The 22,259-nt window shown below is 40.3% G+C and overlaps 1 protein-coding gene across 3 annotated transcripts in view; it reads right to left on the bottom strand.

Moving 5' to 3' along the window:
- Nucleotides 1-820: 820 nt before the first annotated feature.
- The window catches only part of cdin1 (CDAN1 interacting nuclease 1), a 50,811-nt gene continuing 29,372 nt past the window's right edge, over nucleotides 821-22,259 (bottom strand). For all 3 annotated transcript variants that reach the window (XM_004540358.2, XM_004540359.2, XM_076877613.1), the window contains exon 12: nucleotides 821-2,157. In XM_004540358.2, coding sequence (XP_004540415.1) covers nucleotides 1,989-2,157 — 169 coding nt within the window. In that variant the 3' untranslated portion in view covers nucleotides 821-1,988. The remainder of the gene's footprint in view (nucleotides 2,158-22,259) is intronic.

The raw sequence follows: 22,259 nt of genomic DNA, 5'->3' as shown, positions 1-22,259 counted from the left end.
GATCAGGGCCTAGATAGGGAGTCGGCTTAAGGTTAGAGGTTTAAGGGTAACAAATCAAGCAGCACTTTAATGGTATTTAACCCCTACATACCATATCTCTCCAACTGTTTGAACAGTGCATAAATGCAGGCCAAACATAGGAACACATATTTTTGTTTCATATGGGGAAGTTGTCTTAAATAACAGAAAATGAGGCGGTCGGATTTGGTGATTAATAGACTGAAGACAAAAGCTTTCCACTAACTTTGCACCTGAGGTCTGTTTTGACTCATTTCTATGCACAAGAACACGTGAAGCCTGCAGTTTGAAAGCACACTATGAACAAAAATAGTTCTTTGTGAATGTACTTTCTGAGGTGACAGCATGTTCTTCACCCTTTCACTTTCTTTCCTCTTATCGTTTTGTGTGCCATAAAGAAAGGGGCAGGACAGGGATCCCCTATAGGCAGTGCATATCTGCCTCTAAAGCCATCACTCAACTTTATGTTCACTTCTGGTTCTCCTAGCCCGGCTGTGTTTCTTCCATTAGTATCCACTCATAAAATGTATCACGGTTATAAAGATGTGCAATAGACGACTACTAGACAGTCACTTACCTTTACATGGTAATCAGGTGTTTCTACGTACCTGTCTTTTACCTCACTTGCCTAAACGTGCCTGATATATAAAGTTTATGATTTTGACAGTAACGTGGGAACATATTAAAAATAGTTTACACAACACATTTATTAATATTTACATGTACAAAATAACACATGGAAGTACAGTAGTTTTACTTTAAATTGTTACAGGTTAAATGTGGGACAGAATGCAACAAATGCTGATTCTAATAGTCTTTTTATTTATTTTTTATTACTGTGAAACAAGTAAAAAAGCTCCTGGTTTTGATATTTTACTAAGTAAACACACTGGTCAAGCAAACGTAGGTTCACAAATGCGAGGATAAGCTCTTCACTTATTTTATATCCTTTTAAAGTGAATACTGTTAGGCTACCACATTACTCCCAATTTCAATATGGCTTTGCTTTAGGCAAACTGTCACGGCTATGCTCATTATTTTATGACATTATGCAGTGAAAAATTATTAATATATTCAACGTAAAAAAATAGAAAATTATTCAATTTTGTTCACACCTATTGGAAATTCTATCAATAACTTTAACTCTACAGTAAACATGAAGCCAACAAATGTAAAAAAAAAAAAATTCCTTTTTTGTAAATGTATCAAAATTTGCTCTTAATTAGGTTAGTGGAACTTTGAATTTGAATATTAGTTGCGCAGTTAAGAAATAAACACTGACAGCAGCATGAACAGTTCTGTCAAGCATATGTGCTAACAAAAAAAAAAAGATTTTATAATGTGAAAAGGGTCACTGAGGGGCCAACCTTAATCAGAAACTATCCTGTTTATCCCGCTGGAGAGTGACTGAGAGGGCACTGAGTGACGCAGGTGAGAGACAGGCGTCACCCAGCCCCTAGACCGCACCTCTCTTATCTGCCTATGGAACGGAGGAGGAAGGAGTGACAAAGGCCAGGGCCTGAGCGTGATAAGGAAGGCCCTTATGTCCTGCTTCGGCCCTGGCTTGCACCGTAGCCTCCAGTGCAAGAGGCCATCCAAGGGCCAGGTGTTGACCACGACCAGAGCAGCCTCCCAGATCATGTTTTTCATTTACAGGTATGACTATGAGTGACGTCAGATATATAGAGAATGCTGGTGTGCATTTACATGCGGCCGCTTTGGAGCAGTGAATGAGAGGAAGAAAGGGAGAGAGAGAGCGAGAGAGAGAGAATGAGGGTCAGGTGAAGTTCAGGGCAGATTTTTTGCCAGTAGTCTCACACTGCAGGAAAGCCAAATTGCTTCCGGATCTAGGTATCCACCCCTGCAAAATTCAGTGTTCGTACCCTTCCCACCTCCTTGTTGTCATCCCTCTTTCCTCCCATTCATTCTTTCATCTGTACTTTGGTTTTATTCTTGCTTCTGATCTTTTCTCATTCTTTGTCTTTATTCTGGCTCTCAGGTGATCGGTCTTGTTGCGTGGCATGGCACAGGGTGACAATGTCTGTAGGGAAGCAGTCTTTGAGTAGGATACCTCTGTCTCTCTGGCAATCCAGCTCTCCAATAAAGCCATACCAGTAGATCACAAGGCCTGGACCAAACCTGCAGTGCACAAAAACAAAACAGACTGTTAGTACATTACCGCTGCTGTTTTCAAGAGTTCTCAGTGTGCAAATACTGAGATAGACTTTCAAATTCATATCTGAAAATGCTATTGACTTTGGATAGGAAATACAGAAAACATCAGGAATAGGTTAGTAAAGAGATAGAAAGATGGGACACTAGTGAGATGGATCTATGAGCGATAAGATGGCTTAGGTATTTTTCCTTTGATCACATCCAGGAAACTTGTGCTGAATCAAACAAAAACACCGCCAGGAAGATAAAGATCTTTCTGACAGGGTGATACACACTCAATCACATTACAATGGCAGTGAAATAACAATAATCTATCTATAACAAAGCACTACACCAAGGCCTCCGGATCCTGACATCAGAAGCCTTTGGTGCATAAGAGAGCATGCAGAGTTCAACACACTGCATATGGTGGTTAAGGTTAGCTAGTCAAACAGTGTCCAGCTGTTTCATTTACCTTCATTTTGAGGGGGAAAGCAATCTGCACTGCGGCAATAAAGATTGACTTTCCAAGCAAATGTGAGCTCAAATTAGGAGTGTTTAGATATAGGATGTTTTTGTTTATTTCCTTGTAGAACCTGTAGCAACTGTATCCCTAAAGATGTGAAAGATGCAGTAACGCTTTAAACAGAGGAACTCGTCACTTGGAATGTGCAACTACATTTTATTATTTCTTTTCAAAAAGGAAATAAAGCAGCTTTCAAGATATTTATTAACCCCCAAAGAGCCACCAGTGGCCCCTCTCTTCTTTGAACCTTAGCTGCCACGCATAAAGACGTGTCACAGTTGAACTCTTGAGTGGAGAGCACTGTAGCTGCTAGATGCTAGAGCAGATTCAGGGGGCTGACAGTACTGCTCTTCATCCTTGGACAGTTAACGCTGTTGTGGGGCCTCTGGAGGCCAAGACAGGAAGCTAGCTAAAGGGCCACAGAGAGCAGTACAAGTTCAGCTTCAAGGTAAAGTTCATAAAATCTTTTGACATTTTGGTTAGACTATAAGAACTATTATAGATGCTGTATTTACAGAAATCTTTAGTTTGCAATTTAAGAATTTACTGTAAACACACAGATTGCATTGTGACCACAGAAACAATAAATTCTCAGCCTTTGTTCTTTTTCCAGCTGTTACATATGTCTTGTTATAATGACTGGTCTCGAGGCAGTGCGCATGCTACATACAGTTCCCGTGTGCAGACAGACGCATGTACATGAAGATATGTGCACCTCCTTCTAAGCGGCCCTCGCAGTAGTGTACATGCTCCTACACCCCATCCCTGCATTCTGCGTTTTACAGCGCGTGATTTACGGTGCTGTATCTGTGAGCAAACAGGCCAAAGCCAACAGCCCCGAAGAAAGCCTGCAGATGCACGCTCTAAGTTCACCACAGTGTCACACACGTAGCTCACCCTCTCAACACTGCACAAAACTCAAATTCTCGCCATTTCCACGCTCCACTGCTGCACATGGCCGTCAACTCTTAATATGGAAATGTTTTGGAAACAAAACCTAAACATTTACATTAGGTGGCTTCAGAAAAGGGCTTATGTGCTTCTTTTTATTCTGCCGCCGTTCTCTTTGTATTTCCTGTGTTCTGGATGTATGCGTGTGTTTGGGGAGGGTGAGAAGCGTAGAACGGGCAGACTGGTCGGCACACACTGGAAAGAGGCAACCTTCTGAAAAGGTTAAAACTGCACATCAACAGATAAGGCAGCCGTGCACGATTCATCATGTCCCAGGTCTGTCAAGGGAGGCTGAGTACAAATTGAAACAAGCAAAATTATAAACACTGGGGAGCCATGTCACCAAGGCCTTTCCATACCGTAAAGAAAATAAATGGAGTTTGAATCCTTCTCAGGATTAATACAAGTCAATACTACTGGGACCTTGAGGTAAAAATCTTGGACTGGGAATAGTAACAATAACACTGAAGGGGGAAGGGAACGGTCAGGGGGTCAAGACTAAGTCTGATGGTTCCAGCATGATTTTCTTGTGAAAAAGTCTAAAACTAAGTAGAAAGCAAGTAAAAATACACAGCAGGGTGCTTTAGGCACTACTACTGCGCATATATATATATATATATATATATATATATATATATATATATATATATATATATATATATATACTTCCTCTGAAGTTTGTGTGTTGGAACGCCGGAGGAAGTGAGTGGAAGTTCAGTTTAAATTTGTAGGCAAATTATGGTTTATTATGTGGGCTGGCTCATTTTAAGCTGGCATGTGCTTATTACGCACACCACCTCGAAGTCAGAGTCAACCATCTTCCAATAAACACCTCGCTATGTAACGAGTTGGTGAAATTGTTTGTGAAATGTAGCTAATTTCAGCAAGAGGGCCACTTGACGAGCCTGGGCGTGGATTGCGGGCTGCCAGCCGTGCTTTCGTTAGTGTTAATGAGCTGCTGGTGGTCGCATTTTAAAGCAGGTGCCAAGCAGCTTACTACAACAGCTTAATGAGAGCGAGGCAGTAAGAAATAGAAAAAAAAACATGAATGGAGAAGAGGGAGTGTTATTAGTATCTGCCTGTGCACACACAACATGCCATGAAGCCAGCAATACGGAATATAATAAACACATGCGTAAAAATATACCAACTCTACCCTTCAAATAATTTGCAGACTTATTTCTTGATTTTAGTTCTTGCTTTTCTCATTTTGGGGGGGAAATGAAAGCATGGCTGAAAGCCCGTAATCCATGCATGGGAGGTCAGGTAGTGTAACCTTTTCAAAAATCTCTGAGTTGAACATTTCTGCTCAACACGCAGATCAAGGTTAACTTCCTTTGCTACATTTGGTGGAAAAAAAAGAAGAAGCTTCAAGCACAACTCGGGTTCAATCACTTTTTCCAAAGTACATTACATGACATGACGAATTATCAATAAAATTGAGATGAATTTATGCTCGACTTTAAAATGCCCTCACTTCATTTTACACACCGCACAGGTCCACTTTAAACAAACACCCCAGCAATGATTTAGACAGTGCAAGCCTTCACCTGAGGGTGAAGTCTATGTCTCTGAGGTCTCTCCACAAAGACCTCTTTGTTTTCAGCATCCATACATCAGGTCACAAGGTAGGCAGCTAAAGCACTGCCAAACATTAGTGTTAGTCAGTCTTTTCTCAGTTTTCCCAAATGCCGTAATGGAACCCGCTCAACTTCTTTTAAGACAAAAAGCATTCAGACTGATTGTGAGAGAAGTACAGAGGCATAAAAATGTCTGTGTTGAAGTCTGACGAACTGCGTATGTAGTAAAAGACAGAGAATAAATGTGTAAAAGTAAGACTATTCTTTTGAGATCCCTTTGATAGATGTTCACCTATCAAAGAGTTATAAGAGTTTTCTTTATAAAAACAAAAACAAAAAAAGGTTAGATACTGGTGTTGTGATGCGTTATTATTTGCGAAAATTTACAGGGACGGCAGTGACCCAGAGCCTGCATGTCAGCAGGTGATACAGTTTTGCATGAATACTGTACCCAGCTTGTGTATTTTAATGACTTTGTAGTGCATTTTGCTGCAATTCAGCCAGACTGATGATGAAGACGCCCCTGACAAGTAAAACTGCTGTGCACAAGTAGGATATTTTAAGGCTGGTTCTACCCAGAGGGGTGTCCTCGAACAGGGAGGTAAATAATCCCTTGCTACAAACTATACATCCGACTGTCCATAAATAACAGGAACTGAATGGAAGAGTTAACCTCCCACAGACAAGTTATTAACATGACCATAGCTAAGAATAGAAAACATTGTTTTGGTTTTTTTTACTTTCTCCACCCCCTACTTTGTCTCATTGAGCGGTGAAAAAAAACTTAATTCAACTTAGGTACTTAAAACACAATTATAAAGCAACCGCAGCACACGATTGTACATTATTATCACCAAAACCTACGCAAGCGTCGTAATTAAGGAGGAACAGAGAAGAATGCGGTTAATCTTTGTCACCAGTGAAGAGCATGTCATATTCATATGCATATGTAGTTTTTAAGCTAGAGGTGTGGAGGTGGAATGTGTAAGTATGAGAGTATGAGAGATGTGGGAGGTCAGGTCGACTCAGTGTGTTGTCAGTTTTATGTTGTAGTAGGAGATAATTTATGCTCACTAATGCAAGATAACAATACCAAAACAGAGACAAGAGGATTCCAGAGCTTTACTTGGTAAACACAGCAACCACTTCTGGAGCAGGATGTAGCCTGCGCCCTTTAAGGGATCACAAAATTAGTTGATGGTCAACCAGATTCAGCTTTAGCAACATTTCAGTCCCGTCCTACAAATGCAAAAGGTGAACTTTGTGCTCATTAACTATAAATGTAAAATAGGGAAAATAATATACTAATATTTTATATTTTCAATTCACCAATAATGCTACTAAAAGATTATATGGACAAATGGTTCAGCAATTTGAGAACAAAGTGTAATACTGCAAAGAATTTGGGAATTTAAAGATTCTGGAGAGATTTGTGCACACAAAAAACTAAGGTTAGAGCTTTTTCTATATGATAAATAGAGAAAACTGCTTATTTTTAAACATATGCATCCATAATTGTAAAATGTTTTTTTTTCTCCCGTTAATTATTTGATCAGTTATCACTTTCTGGCTTCAAATTTCCCACAAGCTCCTATCACTTCAGCTACTTTCTCACAATAACCAAAACCTTATCACCGTACAGATACACAATCTGACATCCGACTGATACCTTGACTAACACATGATTATGTGAATGAGCAAATAAGCATTAACCTTATATTTATTTGCTGGCTCAATAGTAACTTACAGATATCCAACTTAATTACATTTGGTCCCAGTTAGAAACCATTCGCTCAATATCATGCTTCCAAAACATTCTCCAGCTGAAGGGAGGAGACTTAATCAGTGTTTTGAACTCGTTAAGTCCCTTAACTGAGCATGTCGCCTACCACATTAGCAACACATATCTGAGAAACAAGTGTGCACTGTGTGTGTAATGTGTGCGGGTTCCCTCTCAGATCTACGGTGTCACGGTCCAACACGCTTTGACACACTCTGGTCTGTATTGGATGTGAAGCAAAACTAAACAAGGTGTGGTCTGGCTCTAGATTTGTCTTTCCAGTGTTCAGAATTTGGCCCAAGCAGCGCAGAGTACACTACATACAACAAAGCGGCCTAATGACGACAGCTCTGTGGTGGCACCATAATCATAAAAAAAACCCCCAAAACTTGTCCTTCAGACAAAAGTGTCCTGTGTGTTAGTGTTTTGCAAAAAGGATTGTTTTGAACAGGCTTGTTAACATAAATGCAAGAAAAATAAATGTCCGTCTCGGTCTCTCCGGCTTTTAAAGGGTTAACGTCCAGGAACTAAGAGCACACCTGATCTTTTTTTTTTGTTCGCAGATATCGACTCCTCACACTCCTTAATGACACTGTACATCATGAAAATGGCTTGATCTCTTCAGTTATGACACACTGAGTGGATATTCATTAACAGTTAATGCTGATATTAATGAATTCTTTCATGGTGATGACAGCACATAGTGTCTCTACTATATTGAACTGAAATCTTGAGCGGGTAGTAATTTTGTCTGGGAATCTTGATTTATGTAAATACATTTTAAATGTAGTTATAAGAACAAACAAAATAGCGGCGCTCGGGGATGAATATACTTAATGTTTTAGCAAACATTGAGTATATATAGTTTCAGGTACAAGCTGTCATCTGGAATGCCAGTGAAGCTGATGCCGGCTTATAGCTAGAATAAGTTTGTTTTACCTTTTAACAAAGGGTATACTTATCAGTGAGTGCCAGTATTTTGTTTGTTATCGGTTTTAATCGAGTTCCTATACATGTTTAAGATAATCTAAGTAAAAATATGACTTAAAAAAATAAACATCTGAGGTTTTCCCTTTTTTTAGATAATGCTCCAAGTTCTAAAAACTAAACATTGACCATAGTGCTAATTTGGAGATCAGTTGAAAGCCCCTCGGGCCTTTGATGAGTCCTCGTGTCTATGAGTTCTGCCTAGAGACAAGAAGCTCCCCATGGTAGTGGGCAAGAAGGCTGGGGGCTGGGAGGCTGTGCAGACAGAGAAAACCACATTGTCAAGGGGATACATGCTCCTTTAACCTGTTATTGTGAACTCCCAGCAGCCCTGGCCGATAATTGCCACCTGTCCCTGGGGAAACAGTCAAAGACAAGCATTGGGACAGGCATTTTTCTTTGACCATTGCTCCTTATGCCACACAGATCTGGACCTAATCCTGCCTTTAACCCCTGTAGCTAATGTGTCTTCAATTTAGGACGATCCCCCACTACAGGCACAGCCCCTAATCAACAACATTTTGTACTGTAACCCTATCCACCCTTGCTAGGGCAACATCAGTCTGAACGAGCGCCGGCACATCTAATGCATCCAGCGGAGGAACAATGTCATGCGTGTGTACTTATGGATATCATGTTTGCATATGAGGTCATGGGATGTGTGCCATGCACTCAGCTGTTTTTTAATCGACATAAGCTGTTGAAATAAAACATTTAATATCCACATGCAACTGTACTTAAAACCACAGAAACACAAAAAAAGTTGCATGAAATATATAATATGTAAGCCACAAGTATATTTTTTAAATGAGACTTTGTAAATTCGTATGGCTGCTCCTCATTGTTCTTCCATTCTGAAAAAGCCATGCTATCCATTGGCCCAAGGTCTCCATCAGGTTCAAGAATAAGTACTTCATTGTAAGTTCTGTTACCAGTTCAGTGAATCAAAAGTCATGGAAAGGCAGGTGCGAATGTTTGTTGTGTAGGCCTCTTGGCCTCTGCGTCCATGAGTACAACCCTGCCCCAAAATTAGAGTGTGGTCTCTAATGTCTCCCTGTGAGAGAAAGAGGCCTGGCTTTCGTCCAAGTCAGCACCTTTGGAAGTGCAGTGGTGTTACCACCACTAAATCAACATGTCAGCGCCCAGCCCAGTGAACTTCTTCACCCAAACTCCACTGCTTACAGCGACCCCACACACTAATGAATTGGTGTGAATGCCTATCTGTCTGCTAAAATGAAATGGGGGAAAGGAGATATGAGGAGTACAAGGGTGGGAAAAAAGTAGATTTGTCTTTCAGGTGTTACAAAAAATATTTGCAGTTAGGAAAAATGATTATCACTGTCCTGTTACTCAATCAGAAAACTACTGTAGCAAACCAGCCAGCGCCGGGTTACCGTAGCCTCCGCATCAACCTTGGCTTCTGTGTCCAAAATGGAACTGTCCCACTTTAGGGGGGGCAAGTGTGGAGAGGGATGCAGGCGAAGGGCCACAGAAATCTGTGTGCTTACTCGGCAGTCTGTTTACATTCCTGAGGGTAATTTTAGCCCCTGGGGGGAGTAAAGCAGGGGGGGCCGACATGTTGTTGGGGCTTGTCAGTGTTCCACGGGCCAGCCGGCACAGTGGCGGCACCTGGACATCTGGGTGGTAAATATACATATACACACAGATATACCTCCTGCAGAAAAACCACTGGATACCTGCTTGCATCACTTATCAAGGTTAAGGTTATTATTAGGGAATTCTAAAGGTGAAGTTGCATTTTCCACACAATATCAATAGCTGCTTTGTAAAATGATTAAACAGAGCTACGCGATATCAACGAGGCCTTCTGAAAACCACAGGACTGGCCAACAGGCCCAACACAGCAGAGTGCCATTAGTTTTGGACAACACAGGATATCCCCAGTGTTTGTACTGACAATCTGGGGTGCAAATCTAATTTCACTGTAGTTTTAAAAAATTTGCTAAGCAAACAAAACAATAATCCTAGCTCAAGAATAGCTTAGGGCTTCTGTGTGCCTGTCGGGATTTGTCTTTTTATTACTCCCAGCCCACAGTGTCCCTTCAAAGTGAAAGAAAGCAAAAAGTCCATGTGTTTGCTGTGTTTGTGTGTGAATGCAATTGTAAGAGTAGGACAGGGAGATACAGAGAAGGAGGGAGGGAAAGAGAGACTCTGAGCTTATCGAAACTAATTAGGCAAGGGATCAGGATGGAAGTTAAATACTGGGCTACATGTAATGAAAGAAGCAGAGTGGGGGACATCTAGGGGTCAAGCCCACACCAAACAGTGGTCCTCAGGCAATCTGGTATTGATTTTCACTCGTTTGGGGATGAATGTGGATGGGAGGGAGGGAGACGAGGAGAGGCAGTAGGGCAGTCTAAGGGTCTCGTGAGTTGTCAACTTGACAGTTTAACCCCTTTTGGAGAAGAACAAACAAACAGAGGGATCTCTTGGGCTGACAGTGTTGATCTGTCATAGCGATGACACTGCAAAGCCCCACAGAATGGCCACACAGGAGAGGCGAGTGAGGAGGAAAAAAGGAGGGAGGGTGAGCTGATACAGATATGCACAGGCACATTCCTTAAGACTCAGAAGATAGGACTATGCTCCGCTCACCTTAAAATAAAAATTCAGGAGGACAAAAAAAGGACCATTCAACTGAGTCTTTAGTCTGGGTTTAATTTAATGTTATGAAAATCAAAAATAAATACAGTAACTTATCAACTAAATACTTCTGTGTATGGTTTTTCTTATAAACCTGTTTATGTTATGATGGCAGACATTAGATCAGACCAAAGTGGAACTTCAGGACCTATTTTGATCATTTTCCATGTCAAAAAGTATGGGTATCCCTGATATAGCAGTACTGGTAATGGTCCACAATCACACAGACACTCAGATGTCAGTGCTCGTCTCTTGTCAGTCTGTGAAGGCCATCACCCTCAAGCACCTTCCTTCTCATGTCCTTAAACACTCGAAGACCCTTCCACTCTTTCCCTCAGACTACCTCATCGTTTTGTCACATTGCCAAAGGGGACTCCATTACCCTAGCTAACTCTCACTTATACTTAACACACACACACACACACACACACACACACACACACACACACACACACACACACACAAAGGATAGTCACAACTAATGCTGCCCACATCAAATTAGAGAGGCCCCTATTGTCCCTATTACGGCCCGGCAATGCTCCATCATCACGGATGCTACGGGGTCCCTCACTTGTCAGAAGTTGTCAGACAGATAGGGAGACTGGATACACACAGCTGACAGGTAATCTTAATGTCTTCAATTAGCCCAATTAGGCCTGTCATAAACAATTCGATAAGTGTTCAACCAACGCAAACAGATAAACGCACGCACAAGCGCACCAAAGTACACACGCTCACACACCAAGGTCTGCAGGGTATTAATGAGAAGGGTAATGGGTATATCAGTGGACGGTTGACTTGTCTTTTGTTTCAAAGAGGGGTGTGTCCCCATCCTTTGCTCTCAGCTGTGCACTGCTGGCTGCTACCTGGTCAGTTCAAATTGTACCATCTCCTTTCATTAGCACATCGCCGACTGAGAATCTGAAAGGCCGTGACAAAATTCATTTGAGACGAGTGGGAGCAGATTGCCTGAAGCAGGTGCTATAAGGGAGATAAAACAAAAGCAGCACCTTTGTGAGGCTCGGTGTGCACATGGCTGCGTGTGTTTTCCATCTGTGTGTGTATGTGAGAGAATTTTCCCTGGTCTTCAAATTCTGTTCTTTTCCTTGCTGCGGTAAATGGGTAATGACACAAAAGTGCTTTTGACAAAAAAGGAAAGGTACCAGAGAGGAATCGGCCCAGCACACTCGGAGCATTTACAAGGCTGTGGTGAAATCTAAATATTATTTGAAGCGTGACTAAACAGGCCAACACCTTTCTGTGCAGAGGATGTGTGCTAGCTAACGCTGTTTGATTTGGTCTTTCCTTTATAATATCTTATCGCCGAGCAAAGGTGGCACCCACACTGCATCCTCGCCTTTTGTCCTCTATACGTTTCTTTATCTATTTGCATTCTCTATCAATACAAGTTTCTGCAGGGACGTGGAACATGTTGAAGGGGCTGTGAAACACAAGCTTATGTTTAAAACGGAGATTCCACAGTTTGCAAACACGAGCGTTGTGCAAAGTTAGCATCAATATTTGAACAAGAACTTCACATCAACACTGCCTTGATCTTATGTGCAGAGGCCTTGAAATGCCCCCCGTCAAGCAAAACTCTGACATTTTCAATGCAGCACTGGTCTCGGGGCATTTTTTTCTTTAAATTTAAGGCAAGAAAAGAAATGAACAAAATACAAATGTAACAAAGTTAAAACAACGCAGTGATCTGAATAGTGAAATCCCAAGGCACATTTTCATTCAAGGAGTCAAACTGGGACATGAAGACAAACCAACTGCTATCAGCAAGATCTGTGATGGACCTTTAACTCTACTTCTGATCCTTAACTCAAGTGACGGCTGGAAAACCATCCAAGGAAAAAAAAAAAAAGGCAGAAAGAAAGAGAGAAAGAGAGAAAAGCCTTCACCAGGAAGTTGTAATAGGAAATTGCTCTTGGCAACTATTTGTTCAAGCACCAGATTTTTTTCGTCTTTATGCCAACCCAGTGAGCCCCCATTGGAAAACAGGGCAGGTCCCCCTAATGAGTAATCTATTTCAAAGCAGTCGTGTCTGGGCATGACAGTTTACTGAGAGGCTTGAAGAACTGGTAATTACCAGTGTTACGGGGCAATTAATGCATATTACACTGCGGCACTCATGGCGGTGACTGTCAGCTCCCCAATAAAAATGAGCACTCTTCAGCTAAAGGGTGACATTAATTGGGCCCTTAATGACTATGCAGAGGAACCAAGCCAAATAGGAACAAAACAGGGGACTCGCTCTGACACTAGCAGAGGGCTGGAAATTGGACTAAAAATGAGATTAATTGCTGTTTAGAAGGAAAAAAAAAGAGGGGGGGGGGGGGGGGATGTGGTGAGGGGAATGGGGAGAAAGAGGTTGGGAATTATAGGGTGCAAAGAGCAAGAACCGTTCATACAGATGACAATTCAATTAATTATTTTATATTGTATTTTCTATACCTTAAGAAGTGCAGACAGGCCTCAGGCCCATTTCAAGGGTTTTGTCTTGATATGGTGCTTATTGCATAAAGAGCTATATAAAAAAAACCTAAAAGGCAGCTTCAGATTCCATATGCTCTCGATTTAATGAACATTATCTAAAAATTTCATTCAACCATGTGCACATAACACAAAGGGGGAGTAAACATAGCAGTCAGGATGTAAATGGGGGAAAAAATAAAAAAACTCTTAAGAAGTAAATATTAAGCATTTCTGGGTTACACACTTTCCTATGAAATATAAGACTTTTAGTATGTCCTTTCACTTAAAAACAGTCTTAAAACCTTCAGCAGAGCTTTCATGAAAAATAAATCAAGTAAATCTACCAAATTGCAGGCCTTCCACCCACAGAAATGTTGGTTAAAAAGAGATCAAGGATATGGGGAAGACACGAAGTAATTCTGATTAATGTTGCTAAAGCTAGGCACGTACTGAGCACCACCTGAATATGCAAGCCCCAAATCATGAAAATATCAGCATGCAAAACATGCCGTCATTTGCATACATTTTGGATTTTGGATTTCCGTGCTATTTAAATATGCAGTTAGAAATAGTCCAGCACTGCCTCTTGCGCTGTCACGCTGCACACTCACACTGTCATTGGTCCTGATAGAACTCCTTGCTTCAAAGGGAGCTTTGCAATGGAGAAGAGAATGAGCAAATATTTGAATTGCAAAAACACATCATCTTCCAAGGGGAGAAAATTCAAGACAACTTTTTAGAGTTAAAGACACCCCCAACCCCCAGCAAGCTAACCCTCTGCATACGGCACAAAAAAAGTCAACATATTCATAGTGTAAGCACACTCCTCACTAATTTACCATATCCAAATTTGCGTAATGGGATATGACATATTTTAGAGGGGATTGCGGGGAAAAAAAAAAACTTTAATTTGAGGAGAGAACCATAAAATGTTTAAGCTGCTCCTGTATTTAACCGAAATCCACCATATAAATCCAGGTTCTCAGACAACCTGACATGGGTTTGATTACAGAATGAAGTGTAATTAGCCACTTCAGTTATCCCGTAGAAGGTTGGAGTGAGCAGCACCACCATCCTTGCTAGATATTTTAGCATAACTAAAGAGACCTTTACATTCTACGGGAGTACCTTTCCTCTCAGGATTCAGCACAGCCAGTTTATAGCCATTTACACGCAAGCACTCCAGGAGAATCTCAGTCGCCTTCCAACTTTTGCAAAAGTTAGAGAGAAAGTGCAATAAATAATCTTCGTGACCAATCAATAATATGACTCAGAGCATATTTGAAAGTATGAGTTCCTCACTTGGTTGCCAGAATAAATAGAACATTTAAGCCAAAAGTTACAAGTCTAGAAATGAAGGCCATGAACAACATTAACGGTACTAAATACCCATCACCAGACATCTAAAAAAACACCCCTGCACAGGGGAAAACACTCATCTCCTCTGTTTATGATTGCAAATGTATATACCACAGGCTGAGAACTACCTTGAATTTTAAATGAGGGAAAATTTAATAGTTTTACACACATACTAAGAAAACAGAATACAAGGGGAATTTCTGTAAGTATACCTCTATAAGTAAGGCTATCAGATTGCTGCTGGAGAAAAAAATGTGTCTACTTTTTTTTTTGTAATGTCTGCTTTAAACATAAGACGAATGATTGTGGATTCAGATTTCATACGATAATAAGAGGTTTGAATTAGATTTACAATATTAGCTATGTTTTAAATAGCAGTTTGAACCAGTAGTCACTGTTGCAAAATGCTACATTTTTGTGATCTCTTAACACGCACTTAGCTTTAGCCACCCAAGTCCAACCCTCCTGTGGCCTCTACCTCTTGTGAGCTACAAACCTATGCGTAGACAACTTGGAGACAAGTTTGAACAGAAATCAAACCTGAATGACGGATAGCTTTACTACACAATGACCTCTGTCACTAAGTTCTTGCCCTAAATCAATGCTGGCGATAAGAGCCCTGCGCCAGTGCTCACCTTGGTATGTTCAGCAGCAGGCCTTATCTATGGCAGGAGGAAGTATGAGTAATAACTAAAGACAAGCTACGACAAAACCACTAACCCCACCTTGTCAAACATAATTTACAATGTATATCCCTTTACCTCCTCACCCCCCACCCCCTACCTCCCACTGCTGTTAAAGAGTAATTATGGGAACCAAAGAGATTTGGGACTGAGTTTGGATGATTAGCCCATTATAGTATGCTGGGAGAGGTTTGAGTACAAGTCAGAGCAGGGCTCATATTTTCACAAGAAAAGTGAAAAAGTCAGGCTGCTGTAACTTTTGCTGTTCTGTTGTACACTCATGGTTTCATTCACAAAAATATGAATAACACTCTTATATGTCAGCAGTGCCAGATCCATGGAAAGTGGCCAAACTCTGGTGATGTACACAGTGAGAGGCTAAAGGTTAAAGTTGAAAGAAAGGCTGACAAGAAGTCGACTTTATGAAGATTATAGCACTACAAACTCTGAGACCTTTCAATAGTTTTTCATTTGACTGTGTCTGATGAAGTATGTGTGTGAGATAGAGAAAGACACAGAGCCAGGCAGGAGAGCGAGCATGCTTCCAGGCAGTTGCATCAAAATGGAGCCAGAGACCAAATATGACATCAAACATTGCAATTAACTGACCCCTTTCTCTTAGAGTCACAGTTTGAAAAGCCGTGCCTTTAAAACCCTGATTAAAATATGTTTGCGCTCTCATTCAAAATGACATTTGACAAGGTTAGTAATATTTCAACTAACTGTAAAAACATTCTTGCAGACGTAATCCTTTTTTCCATCACTTTGCAGAGGCGCAGGTAACCTCCGAGTGAGTTTCCCATGAACTCAGTGCTAAAATTTGAAAACAAAACGGCTGGGGGAAGGAAAAAAAAAAGTTCAAAAGTTTCACTCGAGTGTGTTTTGTTTCACCCGGGCAGCTGAAGCTAAATGTTTTCTGATCATTATTCAGAGCATTTATCCCCTTTCTAATTCAAACCACAATGAGAATTTAAAACGCAGCCAGGGTTTTTTCACTTTATTCCCTCCGACCACGAACTCCATCCTTAGCAGGGACCCAAGGGGGTGAAGACTGTCAGCATGTCTGAGAATAGAGTTCCTCAAACCGTTAAACCCCCTCATCACCAAATTAGGAGGTGTATTCTGGAGCTTAATGGTATGTCCAATGGAAAGTTGAATAAAAAGTTATGCAAGATGTAATTTAACGGTGCATGACAGTATATATTTAAATATAAACTGTATATGAAATATTTTTTACATGGGTTTAGGAGTACCAACTTTGGTTTGGAATCAACTTTGAGTCCAAGTTTTAAAAAAAGGAACGCAGTCAGAAAACTTAAGTAAACAAAAAGAAAACAGCGTCTGAGACAGTCATTGGTTCTGACAAAACAAGTGGGAGATAAGCAATGAAAAAAATGGGAAGAGATCAGAAATGGTCAAGCCAAAACTCTGTCTGAAGTTAACAGTTTTCAAATCCATTCCAATCGCAGGAGAAGAGAATGTGAAGTGTCGGGCTGGACAGTGAGCCAGCAGAGGCTTTGCTGCAGCTGCGCTCAAATGGAAGTGGCACTTTCTATCAGAGGCCTTTCACCAGACAGCTCTATTCTGCCCGTTCACTTTTAACCTCACAGACACATAACAAAAAGATACGAGTGGTCATTTAAGACGTGCGCACTCGTCATTGAAGAGACAGATTCGGGGTTTAACATTGGGATAGACTCATGGTGCGAATGTGCCAACTGATAGAGATATCACTCAAAATGAGAAATAGATTTCTTTGACATCTCTATGGCGGCCATTCAAAGGGGGTGGGGTCAAAGCCTCAAACTCTGTTAAGAGTTTAGATTTCACTTGTTCGGAAATATATGCCCCTGTTAACTTGCATCAGTCTAGAGGAAAAGGATTGCGTGCCATCTGTTTCGGCTTATGGTGAAAAATCACATCAACAAATGTTACAGGATTTTTTGTTCCAAAATCACATATAGACCTCCTCAACGAAGTTTATTTCAAAACAGTCATAAAAAAACAAACACAGAACAGAAATACTGATACCATCAAAGATGTGGTGAAAAATATATAAGCAGAAATTTTCTTGTGTTCATTTTATTCTACACAGTTTTCATAAGAGCCAGCAGCCAGACGCATTTTTTTCTTCCAATCGTTTATAGACCTGACAGAGTTTGTGCAGACAAATCTGCTGACCTGATAGATCCTGTACATTAACCCCAAGAATTGATGAGCGAAAGCAGAAGGTCAGCACTTGGACACAGGCTCCTCATGTGTCTTTGATTACACACTCCCACTAAAGGATAGGCAGGCAGAGATGTTTAAGCTATCAGGCAATCAGACCGCCGAGAGACGTGAAACTCAAACCAGAGACAGGAGAAGGAAAGGGCTGCCTGGGAACAAAGATGGGGGAAGAGGGTTCTGACGAAGCTCTTTAACAAATGCCAGGCCAGTGAGGGGAAAAACTCAAATGTGCTTATATCTCTTTCAGTGTTTCTGGCAACAATGCAAAGAAGTGAATTAATACTGAAATATAAAACATTGTTCTCAAAAATAAATATCTCTTCATATGGTATTTAAACTAAATTACTTTTGGTACATCAGTCACAATGACTGCTACTGGATACAATCGGATATAGGATTTAAATATGAGAACAAGCAATTCAAATGTACTTTTGAATAGAAATTAGGTCATATGACAAATGATAAAAAATAGAAATCTCTTCTTAACTGCAGTTGAGAATGCTTAGAGTACATTTAAAATAGCATGGCTGCTTTTGAAGTCATTTGGAGGCCAACTGGTGTTTTTTTTTTAAATATAATTTATTTTATTCTTTAAAATCCTTTCTGTTACTTGCTGCATTATCAGAGAAGAGTTTGTGAGATATAACGAAAACAGGAAGAACTTTGCCTCCTGGTTTAGAATATCAAAAGCTTTTTATAGGTATAAATCACCAAGAGCCTTTTGTCAGGATCTTTTTAACTTTCATACACACACAGATGAATGTGAGCCAGGAAAGCACTTAAAACTGCAGTACACACATGCACATGTATTGCAAGTGTACGGTTTTTTGTGTGTGTGTGTGTGTGTGTGTGTGTGTGTGTGTGTGTGTGTGTGTGTGTGTGTGTGTGTGTGTGTGTTTCTTCACTGTATATGATCAGAATTCTGCTGGTAATATTAGTTACAGAAATCCAATCATTACTTGTTTGATTAAGCGAGAAAAAAAGATACAAAGCTAAAAGCGTGGAAGCTAAATAAGAGGCTGAAGTCAGTGTGGAGGGGAAAAGGAAACAAGAATGAGCGGGAAAAAACAACAACAATAAAAAACAAGGTTATGTGAGGGACAGTGTGTCTATAAAAAGAAGCCTACTGTCTAGGTTATCTATAAGGAACCACTTATCACAAGCGACCAGCTTCACACAGTGACTGATGGGCCTCTACAGACCACGAGTACCAGCACATTATCTGGTACACACAGTGCTGCTCTTTAAACACAAAAGGCAGAAATATGAAGCATTGTTTCCTTGGTTGTCATTTGTTAAAAAATAATTCTTTTATTTTTGGACTGGAATAAAAAAAAAAAGTGTTTACCGTTTCCGTGCCAGCAAATACACAAAGACAATGCTGACCAACATAAATTAATGCTAAATTAGCCTAATTGAACCATTAATTTCTCGCCATGACCGATTTATAGCAGAACTCGCAGGTCTTTAAATGAAAAAACTAGATCAATATAACAGATACTACTCACACGTACTCGCATTATCTCTAGAACTTATCTAGATAGAAGTGAAGATATTTAGCACCTGTGAGTGTGCAGGCCTTTGTGTGATGCATATAAAGCATCATGTAGTGTGTGACAAATCTATTTGTCCCGCTGTCAAGAAAATATTACTGCAGGTTTAACATCACATTGAGGGTAATGTAGATTTGAATGTCCTTTAGAGGTCAGACAGCCATTAAAATTCTCCTGTTAGACTGACTTTTACAAAAAGCCTTTCGATTCCTTGCCCACTAGTCTCTCTGTGCTTTTGACAAATGCTGCTGGCTTCTTCCTGGATTGAAACCCAGAAGGTCAATGTAGAGGAAAAAAGAAGGAGAAGAAGGCGGCGAGACTGAGAAAATGAGGGGGGGAGGAGTGAGTCTTTTTAAGTGTGATGACATACATCGTGAAAGCTGACAAAAAAAATGTACGTTCATCTTCAAAAAGTTCCATACCAAAACAGGAATTCATGGAGCAGACATGCTTGCACCTCATTTTACTTCAGGCTTTCCTCTCCATCTCACAGTGTCACAGGCAAGCAGCAAGACAGGAGGAGGGGTATATATCGCTGGGGTGCCGCTTTCTGTCCTGCTCTTCGTTTATACACACAGCGCGATGTCAAAGCTGCTCTCACATTCAATGGTAAATGACAAATTTGGATAATGCACACATACAACCCTACCAACATAAATAGGAGACATGGGGCTTAACCAGAGCTAAATCCTGAGGCTGCCAGAGACCTGAGAGTGCGGATTACACCCCAGACGTCTTAAACAATGCACCCAAATGTGCATCCTTAAAAGTATGAAATCCTTGAAGCATCACGGCCGACTTGTCATTTACCATTAATATTCCAAGTAGCTTGCTCTGTGAGGGCTAGCATTGCACTTCTGTGGGCTGACGTTCCCCAAAACAAACACTTGCGAAGCCCTAAAGGAACCACCACTGTGGATGGCTATTTTTCTTGCTGTGGAATATTCTACGTGAGGATGTCATAACAAAGGAAACAATAAAAGAGGCCACGTTCCTGCACTGCATGGGGCATCCATAACTATAAATAGCAGGAAGGCTATGCGGAGACAGTTATGCTTTATCAGAAACCCCCCCCCCACAAAACAACTAGAATTTTCTATTGATATTAAGTGCCCAAAACTACACAACAGAAGAAAAACTGTAAGCCAGAAAAAAAAAGCTCTTTCTTAAACATCACAAGAGAATAGATTAATTGAGAAACTAAAAGACTGCTGGCTGGTGCTATAATGAATCTATTCAAATATTGTTTCTGTCACTTTAGTGACTATCAGCTATTCATTAAAGGCTAATATTGCCATTGATACTTTTTTATTTATTTATTTTTCACCCCCTTTCTTTGTCTTGCACATTTATGACAAGAACCTGAGGTAAGGTATGGCAGGGCACAGGTCTTGGAGGTGTCACACTGTCACCCCAGAAGCGCCAGTACCTGTCCTCAGGGATGGCCTTGTAATGTCCAGCCTCATTGAATCAGTGGCAGCCACGGCCTTTGGGCTCCCTCGCTCAGGTGACATCCCCTATCTGCTCTTCCTTTGTGATGTCCTAGATGCTGAGGCCTTTAATACTCTTATGCCACTGCATTAACTGGGACTATACGAGAAAACATGTGCAGAAGCACACAAGGTCAAAACATTATTTCTAAATATGAGCAGCTTCAGTCATATATAAACAGTTATTTAAGTGAACACAAACTACATTTATGGATCCAAATATCTAGAAGAAGGCCTTACATATTTTAAAGCTAAAAGTACCAGCTGATGAATTCAATAGGGCATATCAAACACCCACTGTAACATTACACTCCACTCCACTAATTAGGCATTCCTGTTATCAAGGCTTTAGAAAGTTCAACAAAAATGATGGACATGTCCATTAAAAATGGATGGCAATGTTCAATATCATGAATCGAGAAATTAATTTGATGTCGCAAATGGATTGACATTCTGAGACTAACAGGCTTAATGCGCAATTTCATCTGTAAAACCTACAGCATGCAGCCCTTGATATAACTAGAAAAAGTTCACAAAGAACTGGAGATTTCTAATTGTGGTCGTGTCAACTAATATAAAACATCACAAAAATCTTAGGTATGTCTATTTATGAGGTAATGTGTCAGCAAGCAGATTATTGATGTTATAGGAACGGTCTGGTGAGACTTTGGAATTATGACTTTCTCATTAGTTTTACCATTTCCTCCATCACAAAAGTGTAACAAAGGACGCACATAAGCAGATAAGAATGGAGATCAATGAGTGCTTTTGGTGCATGAGAATTTTATGCTACTAATTATGTGGGGACATAAATTATCAGCATTACAACAAGGCCTTCAAAATTACTGAAACAAAGGAGCCAGATGAAACATAATGCGTGTGTGTGCATTCAAGTCTCACTAAATTTGCAAGTGGTCAAGCCAGATGATGTATAATAGCAAACCCAAAAGTCTTAACCCCCATTTCATATGAGGGAGAAATGAGGCATACTGTCCCATTATTTTGCTATAAATCATTTTTTGTGGACGTCTGACAGCTTTTTATCAGATCTAACCTTTTCAAGCCTCCATTAAGAGTGCTAACATTTTCAACTCTGACACATTTGCAGTTTACGAATCGCACAGCTGATTTACTTTGGGAGGAGGGGAGCTGGCGTCCACGCTCATTGTCACACAGGCTTTTCATTGTGTTCGGCTGGGTGGAATAGGGAAAGGGAACGAAGGGAAAGAGCTGAAAAGTGATGAATGAGCTCTGAATTACACTCGTTTATACCCACATTTACATGTTTAATCTACTAAAACACGATAAAAAAGTTATTTTCTTGGTTGCTGCATTTTCTGATTTACCTGATTGATTATTTTTGGTACACAAATGCTGCAATAAAGGCAATTAGCTACCTCAATGAACCTAAAAAGTCTGGCGGGTTAACAATAAGCATGCAATAAGGTTTCTGAGCCTGGATATATTGTAGTTTTGACAGTTTTCTGCTCTCCTGATAATAAGGACCAGTCATTAAACTTTAGCTCCATCAAGTATAAAAACTTATTTAGTTTTTTTTGTCCTTCATTCTAAAAAAGTAGCCTTTACAAGTGGTTTAATAAGCAACTATAATCTTTTTTTTTTTTTAATTATCCAATTATGTCAACTATTATTCAGTCAAATGGTAAAAACCCAAATCTCTATTGCTACATAACTTAGGCAAATGTTTCAACAATATTTGAGTGCAAAAATAATCAAGAAGTCAGCAAATAATAATTATCTCCATGGTCTCTGGGTTAAAGTATGAGATCACCTAGACAGACAA

The sequence above is a fragment of the Maylandia zebra genome, linkage group LG19, assembly GCF_041146795.1.
Source record: "Maylandia zebra isolate NMK-2024a linkage group LG19, Mzebra_GT3a, whole genome shotgun sequence".
Lineage (NCBI taxonomy): Eukaryota > Metazoa > Chordata > Actinopteri > Cichliformes > Cichlidae > Maylandia > Maylandia zebra.
This window is presented reverse-complemented; position numbering and strand designations above follow the sequence as displayed.